Source organism: Blennius ocellaris (assembly GCF_963422515.1).
Source record: "Blennius ocellaris genome assembly, contig: SCAFFOLD_87, whole genome shotgun sequence".
NCBI classification, from domain to species: domain Eukaryota; kingdom Metazoa; phylum Chordata; class Actinopteri; order Blenniiformes; family Blenniidae; genus Blennius; species Blennius ocellaris.
In genome coordinates, this window is record NW_027662210.1 from 1 (window position 1) to 9,150 (window position 9,150).

Sequence of the window (9,150 nt, forward strand, 5' to 3'; positions counted from 1 at the left end):
CCAACTTGGTGCTTTTATTTTGACAGTCACCGTTTTTCACACCAACGTTGATGGAAACTTACGGTATTTAGTTTTCCTTGTTTTTCTTTGATGTGGTTCCTCAGTTAAAAGTAATTTTTTTTAAATCCCTCATCACACCGATTCTATTGCCTTCAAATAGACTGATGAAAATAGAATAGAATAGAATAGAATAGAATTCTATGATTCGTGAAACACTGAGGGAACTTTTTCTCGAGTAAAACTTGTTTTTTAAAGTTGTAAAATCTTGAATTTTCTGCGAGCGAATCGTTTTCAATGTAAAACAACACAACAACCAGCAGGTGGCAGTAGAGCACAGGAAGTTGCGTGTGTCTGTGAACCAATCTGAGCGCGCGGTGCTGTTGCCTAGCGACCAGCGTCCAATCAGCGCTCTCCGTGTGAGCGCGGATAAACGGATTGCCGCCGCGGCCGGATGGTTTCTGCGCTGATTTCTGCGGGAAAACGTGCGTTTTAAAGACGTTTCGAGCAACACAGGATGAGTCTGTCGCTGCGGTAAGCCCCCCGCCCCCCCCTCCACACCCCCCCTCCCCTGCAGAAGTGGATTTTAATGCTTTAAAACGGGAGTTAGCTCGGCCAGGCTAGCGGCTGTTAGCACGTCTGATGCTTTACTCGTCCAGCTGCGGTCTGCGCGCGATGTTTCGTGACGTTTTCACGCGCAGACGAATGAATCTTATCTGGTTTCTTTAAATCCCGATGATTTAAAAAGTGAATCTAAAGTAAAATGTAGAAAAACACGGAAGATTTGGTCTCTTCTGGGTGAAAAGAACTGCTTCCGGGTTTTCAACCAATAGGCGCCTGTTGTGAGCTCTCTGTCTCTCTCTCTCTCTCTCTCTGTCTCTGTCTCTGTCTCTCTCTCTGTCTCTCTCTCTCTCTCTCTCTCTCTCTCTCTCTCTCTCTGTCTCTGTCTCTGTCGCTGTCTCTCTCTCTCGCTCTCGCTCTCTGTCTCTGTCTTTCTCTCTCTCTCTCTCTCTCTCTCTGTCTCTGTCTCTCTCTCTCTCTCTCTGTCTCTCTCTCTCTCTCTCTCTCTGTCTCTCTCTCTCTGTCTCTGTCTCTGTCTCTCTGTCTCTGTCGCTGTCTCTCTCTCTCGCTCTCTCTCTCTGTCTCTGTCTTTCTCTCTCTCTCTCTCTCTCTCTGTCTCTGTCTCTGTCTCTGTCTGTCTCTGTCTCTGTCTCTGTCTCTGTCTCTGTCTCTCTCTCTCTCTCTCTCTCTCTCTCTCTCTCTCTCTCTCTCTCTCTGTTTAACAGGAACTCATCAGGGTTAATTAATTCTAGAAATACTATTTTCAGGTTTTAATGATGACATTCAGATTCCTGACATCTTATCGATCAACGTCTATAATCATGTAGAGAAATTCTTCTTGTTTGGGTTCAGGAAAGTAAACATTCAACGTAAAACCGTGTGTGTGTGTGTGTGTGTGTGTGTGTGTGTGTGTGTGTGTGTGTGTGTGTGTGTGTGTGTGTGTGTGTGTGTGTGTGTGTGTGTGTGTGTGTGTGTGTGTGTGTGTGTGTGTGTGTGTGTGTGTGTGTGTGTGTGTGTGTGTGTGTGTGTGTGTGTGTGTGTGTGTGTGTGTGTGTGTTCAGACCAGACCCGGTGGCCGACAGAACCAAGCGTAAGAAGAGGAAGGAGCTGACCGAGGACCAGAAACATGAGATCAAAGAAGCCTTTGATCTTTTTGACACCGACAAGGACAACGAGATCGACTACCACGAGCTGAAGGTGAGTCACGTGACCCGAGGGTGAGAGAGTCACGTGACCTGTTGGACTCCCAACCCAGCCAGTTAACATGTAATCTGATTACTCCTAACTACTCGGTCTGATTTGTTCACGTGGACTTAAAGAACATTAACTGACTTCCGCTGAAGAAATTACAATTATTTAAAATGTAATCCACTTGATTTATGGAAGAAGTGACTGTTTGCTGGAGGTTTAGAAGGACTGAGACCAGGTCCAAAACCTGGTCCAAAACCAGGTCCAAGACCAGGTCTAAGACCAGGTCAGAGGTCAGGTGAACTCTTGAATTTGTTTTCATATCAACAAAGCTCCTTTGTGTTCAGTTCTGACAGTTCCTCTATAACTCCACCAGGTGGCTTAGGTGGCTAAGCTAGCAGCTGAATGGTGGCTAAGCTAGCAGCTGAGTGGTGGCTAAGCCAGCGGCTGATTTGTGGCTAAGATAGCAGCTGATTGGTGGCTAAGCTAGCGGCTAATTCGTGGCTAGGCTACTGGCTGTGTTGTTCCTCTATAACTCCACCAGGTGGCTTAGGTGGCTAAGCTAGCAGCTGAGTGGTGGCTAAGCCAGCGGCTGATTTGTGGCTAAGATAGCAGCTGATTTGTGGCTAAGATAGCAGCTGATTGGTGGCTAAGCTAGCGGCTAATTCGTGGCTAGGCTACTGGCTGTGTTGTTCCTCTATAACTCCACCAGGTGGCTTGGGTGGCTAAGCTAGCAGCTGAGTGGTGGCTAAGCCAGCGGCTGATTTGTGGCTAAGATAGCAGCTGATTGGTGGCTAAGCTAGCGGCTATTTCGTGGCTACGCTACTGGCTGTGTTGTTCCTCTATAACTCCACCAGGTGGCTCTGTTGTTCCTCTATAACTCCACCAGGTGGCGATGCGCGCGCTGGGCTTCGAGGTGAAGAAAGTCGACGTCCTGAAGATCCTGAAGGATTACGACCGCGAGGGCAGCGGGAAGATCACGTTTGAGGACTTCAACGAAGTGGGTGAGTTTTGGACTCGACGGGAAGTAGACAGGAAGTAGCCGCGTGGTGACGGCGTGTCACGTCCCGCCGCAGTGACGGAGCGCATCCTGGAGCGCGACCCGCGGGAGGAGGTGCTGAAGGCCTTCAAGCTGTTCGACGACGACGAGTCGGGGCGGATCAGCCTGAGGAACCTGCGGCGGGTCGCCCGCGAGCTCGGCGAGGACGTGAGCGACGAGGAGCTGCGCAGCATGATCGACGAGTTCGACACCGACGGCGACGGAGAGAGTGAGTCCCCGCCCCTTTCTCCGGGTTCTATTGTCAGTGTGTGAAGAAAGGGGCGGGGCTTGGAAATGCGGGACAGTGTTTCTATAGGCTGGAGAGACGTAAAGTCGCATTTACTGAGAAACTTTCTTCACAAAATCAAGAACAGACTTTTAATCTGGAGGGTTATTTAGTCTTTTAGATTTCTGGGTGAAAACAACCGTCGGTGACATTTTTGGTCCATAACATGCTAGCCATGCTAGCGCCCGCGTGAAGTGCGACTTCTCCTGACCGGTCGTCGCTACGCTGACTTTTCTGTTCAGCTGATTGGTGGCTAAGCTAGAGGCTGATTGGTGACTAGGCTACTGGCTGAGTGGTGGCTAGGCTAGCAGCTGATTGGTGGCTAAGCTAGAGGCTGATTGGTGACTAGGCTACTGGCTGAGTGGTGGCTAGGCTAGCAGCTGAGTGGTGGCTAAGCTAGCAGCTGAGTGGTGGCTAAGCTAGCAGCTGAGTGGTGGCTAAGCTAGCGGCTGAGTGGTAGCTAAGCTCGCTGCTAAGTTGTGGCTAAGCTAGCGGAAGATTAGTGGCTAGGCTACTGGCTGATTGGTGACTAGGCTAGCGGCTGTTTGGTGACTAGGCTAGCGGCTGATTGGTGGCTAAGCTAGCGGTTGATTGGTGGCTAAGCTCGCAGCTAATTTGTGGCTAAACTAGCGGCTGATTTGTGGCTAAGCTATCGGCTGATTGGTGGCTAAGCTAATGGCTGACGGCCCAACTGTGGAAAACAAGTGTGACTTATAGTCCAGAAAATACGGTACGTCAGATAATTTTAGAATGAATTATTTTCTCCGACAATTTAAACTTTCTGGTTTTTAGCATCTGGTTCAGCAGAAGTTGAATGAAAAGATTGTCGTGTAAAAGGAGAAACGATGGTGAAAAGTGAAGCGTGACGTCTGGACTCTGCTTTCAGTAAACCAGGACGAGTTCTTGGCCATCATGACCGGAGACTCTTGACCCGGATTCAGACGGACGCTTCATCGGACAAATTCTTCACCTGGAGGACTTCGACTCGCTCGCTGTCGGATTTTCAAAACAAAACACAGTGTCATGGATGTCAGTCGGAACGTGTCACTTCCTGTCTGTAGGACTCGGTACTGTGTCACTTCCTGTGTGTCGGGCTCGGTACCGTGTCACTTCCTGTCTGTAGTGAATCTGTACCGTGTCACTTCCTGTCTGTAGTGACTCTGTACCGTGTCACTTCCTGTCTGTAGGACTCGGTACCGTGTCACTTCCTGTCTGTAGGACTCTGTACCGTGTCACTTCCTGTCTGTAGCACTCGGTACCGTGTCACTTCCTGTCTGTAGTGACTCTGTACCGTGTCACTTCCTGTCTGTAGTGACTCTGTACCGTGTCACTTCCTGTCTGTAGGACTCTGTACCGTGTCACTTCCTGTCTGTAGGACTCGGTCTCTCACTTGAAAATCGTTTCTTTCATGTTCCTGTTAGCGAATCTCTGTATTTATTTTTTACTTAAATAAAAGTTTTTTCATTTAAACTGCAGCTTGTTTAGTTTTCATTCATTCAGTCGCCGTCAAAGTTCTGAAAAGTAGTAAAATTTTAACTCGTCTTAATTCGAGACGTCCTCATGTTTCCAGTAAAGTTTTATTTGAAGGCCAGTTCAGGTTAATCCCTCCAGTGTGTTCATAACACCGGTGTCCTACTCCTGTGGGTCTCCTGTGCTAACAGGTGTCCTGCTGTCTGCCAGCTGGCCACCAGGGGGAGCCTGTCACTCACTTTCCTTCTCTTCATTCTCTCGTCTCTTCACATTTAAGTTACAGGTTTGTTGTTGTTTTTTTTTAATCTGTCACTTCCTCTTTTCTTTGGTCTTCAGGAGGTTTGAGTTTTTCTAAACTTAAGATTTCTGTGATTTTTTTGTTGTTGTAGGAACTGAATGGACTGTCCTCCTCACTCCTTCATCTTCTCACCCTCTCACTGCTTCACATGCTCAGCTGTTGTCTGGGAACCAGAAATAACTCTCACACTTGATCCCCAGATACAAACTCCCAGGCGCCCCCTGCTGGCCGGCGTCTCCTGCCGGAGGTGGAAGGAGATTCTATGGGAAAGCGCGGCGGCGGCGGGTTCATGTTGACGGAGATCAAAGTGACCAGCGACCAGTCAAAGCAACTAAAACGAGTCAAAGCCATCAAAGTTTATTGATCAAAGCGACTGGAAACCATCCAGACGGACCAGAACCTGAAAGATCAAAAAGCACCAACGTGATCAAACGAACTTCCTCAAACAACAAAACGACAACAAAACGTAGAAAACAACCATTAAAACTATTAAAGCAGGAAAATCACTAAAACCTGGAAACGCTAAGATGACGAGTTCTGAAGGCCGAGGAAGAAGAGGCTCCTGCAGTTTTCCCTCCACCGGAGACGTAACCTTTGACCTTTGACCTTTGACCCCGGCCCTCAGCGTGACCCTGAAACGCACTCTGGGAACCGTCGGCATGTGGAGCAGCAGGCGACAACAGGAAGTTGTGTTTTGACTTAAAACTTCACCGTTGATCGTTTTTTCTACTTTGACTGAACTTTCCTCGTTTCAGTCCCGATGTCCCTGAATGCATCACGGCCATCAAACCTGAAACAGAAGTCCTGATGTCCCTGAACGCATCACAACCATCAAACCTGCTGCAGAAGTCCTGATGTCCCTGAACGCATCACAACCATCAAACCTGCTGCAGAAGTCCCGATGTGCCTGAACGCATCACAACCATCAAACCTGCTGCAGAAGTCCCGATGTGCCTGAACACATCGCGACCATCAAACCTGCTGCAGAAGTCCCGATGTCCCTGAACACATCGCGACCATCAAACCTGCTGCAGAAGTCCCGATGTCCCTGAACGCATCGCGACCATCAAACCTGAGGCAGAAGTCCTGATGTGCCTGAACGCATCATGACAATCAAACCTGCTGCAGAAGTCCCGATGTGCCTGAACGCATCACAACCATCAAACCTGCTGCAGAAGTCCCGATGTCCCTGAACACATCGCGACCATCAAACCTGCTGCAGAAGTCCCGATGTCCCTGAACGCATCACAACCATCAAACCTGATGCAGAAGTCCCGATGCGCCTGAACGCATCACAACCATCAAACCTGCTGCAGAAGTCCCGATGTCCCTGAACGCATCGCGACCATCAAACCTGCTGCAGAAGTCCCGATGTCCCTGAACGCATCGCGACCATCAAACCTGCTGCAGAAGTCCCGATGTGCCTGAACGCATCGCGACCATCAAACCTGTGGCAGAAGTCCCGATGTCCCTGAACGCATCGCGACCATCAAACCTGATGCAGAAGTCCCGATGTGCCTGAACGCATCGCGACCATCAAACCTGAGGCAGAAGTCCTGATGTGCCTGAACGCATCATGACAATCAAACCTAATGCAGAAGTCCCGATGTCCCTGAACGCATCACAACCATCAAACCTGATGCAGAAGTCCCGATGCGCCTGAATGCATCACAACCATCAAACCTGCTGCAGAAGTCCCGATGTCCCTGAACGCATCGCGACCATCAAACCTGCTGCAGAAGTCCCGATGTCCCTGAACGCATCGCGACCATCAAACCTGCTGCAGAAGTCCCGATGTCCCTGAACGCATCGCGACCATCAAACCTGATGCAGAAGTCCTGATGTGCCTGAACGCATCGCGACCATCAAACCTGAGGCAGAAGTCCCGATGTCCCTGAACGCATCGCGACCATCAAACCTGCTGCAGAAGTCCTGATGTGCCTGAACGCATCGCAACCATCAAACCTGCTGCAGAAGTCCTGATGTGCCTGAACGCATCATGACAATCAAATCTAATGCAGAAGTCCTGATGTCCCTGAACGCATCGCAACCATCACAAACCATTCAGGTCCGTTCACACGAGGACAGAACTTGTAGTCACTGGAAACATTGAAAACGCAACCACACTACTACTGCACATCCACACTGTGTGTGTGTGTGTGTGTGTGTGTGTGTGTGTGGGGGGGGGGGGCAGGATGTCCTCTGAGAGATAAAGTTACTGGTAAAGCCATGAGCGTGTGTAAACTAATCCACCGCCGACCATCTGTGGGACATAGTTTGCAGTCCAGCGCACGTCTGGAAGCATTCCTGCTGCGTCCGTCCAGCGCCGGGACACAATGCAGCTCGTCACTGCGTCCGTCCAGCGCCGGGACACAATGCAGCTCGTCACTGCGTCCGTCCAGCGCCGGGACACAATGCAGCTCGTCACGGCGTCCGTCCAGCGCCGGGACACAATGCAGCTCGTCACGGCGTCCGTCCAGCGCCGGGACACAATGCAGCTCGTCACTGCGTCCGTCCAGCGCCGGGACACAATGCAGCTCGTCACTGCGTCCGTCCAGCGCCGGGACACAATGCAGCTCGTCACTGCGTCCGTCCAGCGCCGGGACACAATGCAGCTCGTCACTGCGTCCGTCCAGCGCCGGGACACAATGCAGCTCGTCACTGCGTCCGTCCAGCGCCGGGACACAATGCAGCTCACAACACTTCCTCCTCTACGGGACTCAAAGTCTAACCTGAAGATTTAAAGCATTGATGTATCAGATTTAGTACAAAATATTCAGCATTCGTACTTCAGCATCACTGAGACGAAGTTTTCATCATTTTAATGCCGAGAGACAAACAATGTCCAGATGTCTACGTCGAGACAAAACTTCTTTATTCAACAGTTTCCCTCAGCAGGGTGTAGTTCCCCTCCAGGCCTGCAGGAGGGGGACTCACAGCAGGGTGTAGTTCCCCTCCAGGCCTGCAGGAGGCGCCGTGACTCAGGAACCCAGCAGGAACACAGAAGAAGAGACGGAGCAGGAAAGAAGGTAGAACAGGACAAATCCAGCTTGTGTCCTTATTAAAGCATCAGCAGCTCCTGGAGCAGGTAGTCCACCATGCTGCTGCTGCTATGACGTCACGGGGAGGGGGCGGGGCTAGAGGTGGAGAGGCGGGGCTAGAGGTCGGGGCTGGAGGTGGAGAGGCGGGGTCATGACATCATGGTTTTCCACCTCAACCATGGTTGCATGAAACGTTGTCATGGCGACAGTCTTTTAGTTTGACCCTCCGTCCAGCAGGACCTCAGTCTCTCTCTCTCTCTCTCTCTCAGTGTCTCTCTCTCTCTCTCTCTCTCTCAGTAAAGTTGAAGGTCTCTCTCTCTGTCTCTCTCTCTCAGTGTCTCTCTCTCTCTCTCTCTCAGTGTCTCTCTCTCTCTCTCTCAGTAAAGTTGAAGGTCTCTCTCTCTGTCTCTCTCTCTCTCTCTCTCTCTCTCAGTAAAGTTGAAGGTCTCTCTCTCTGTCTCTCTCTCTCTCTCTCTCTCAGTAAAGTTGAAGGTCTCTCTCTCTGTCTCTCTCTCTCTCTCTCAGTCTCTCTCTCTCTCTCTCTCTCTCTCAGTGTCTCTCTCTCTCTCTCTCTCTCAGTAAAGTTGAAGGTCTCTCTCTCTCAGTCTCTCTCTCTCTGTCTCTCTCTCGCTCTCTCTCTCTCAGAGTCTCTCTGTCTCTCTCTCTCTCTCTCTCTCAGAGTCTCTCGCTCTCTCTCTCTCTCTCTCAGTAAAGTTGAAGGTCTCTCTCTCTGTCTCTCTCTCTCTCTCTCTCAGTCTCTCTCTCTCTCTCTCTCTCTCTCAGTGTCTCTCTCTCTCTCTCTCAGTAAAGTTGAAGGTCTCTCTCTCTCAGTCTCTCTCTCTCTGTCTCTCTCTCTCTCTCTCTCTCTCAGAGTCTCTCGCTCTCTCTCTCTCTCTCTCAGTAAAGTTGAAGGTCTCTCAGTCTCAGATCACTAATCACAGTTTCTCACACTGAATCCTTCTGAGTGTCAGCAACACATTTTTACACACACACACACACACATACACACATACACACACATACACACACACACACACACACACACACACACACACACACACACACACACACACACACACACACACACACACACACACAGCATCAGTGACAGCTCGTGGGCTAAATATACCCTGAGTGACAAAGGCAGGTGACCAGGCTCCTCTACAGGCTGCTGTGGGGGGGGGGGGGGGGGGGGGGTCACAGGGTGTGAAGGGGGTGTAGGGGGGGGTGAAGGGGGAGGGGGGGGGGGGGTGAAGACGACCTCCGCTGC

General features: G+C 50.6%; 1 protein-coding gene across 2 annotated transcripts; it reads left to right on the forward strand.

The window, feature by feature from the left end:
• Window positions 1-421: 421 nt before the first annotated feature.
• On the forward strand, window positions 422-4,488 carry cetn3 (centrin 3). Of its 2 annotated transcripts, XR_013937183.1 has the most exons (6): window positions 422-531; window positions 1,620-1,755; window positions 2,636-2,750; window positions 2,823-3,014; window positions 3,958-4,350; window positions 4,384-4,452. XR_013937183.1 is itself a non-coding variant. In XM_080521549.1 (5 exons), the coding sequence occupies exons 1-5, from the start codon at window positions 515-517 to the stop codon at window positions 3,999-4,001; spliced, it is 504 nt and encodes a 167-aa protein (XP_080377675.1). In that variant the 5' UTR covers window positions 422-514; the 3' UTR covers window positions 4,002-4,488. The 2 variants fall into 2 exon arrangements, 1 of the variants encoding a protein (XP_080377675.1); XM_080521549.1 differs by having other exon boundaries at window positions 3,958-4,488.
• Window positions 4,489-9,150: the final 4,662 nt, after the last annotated feature.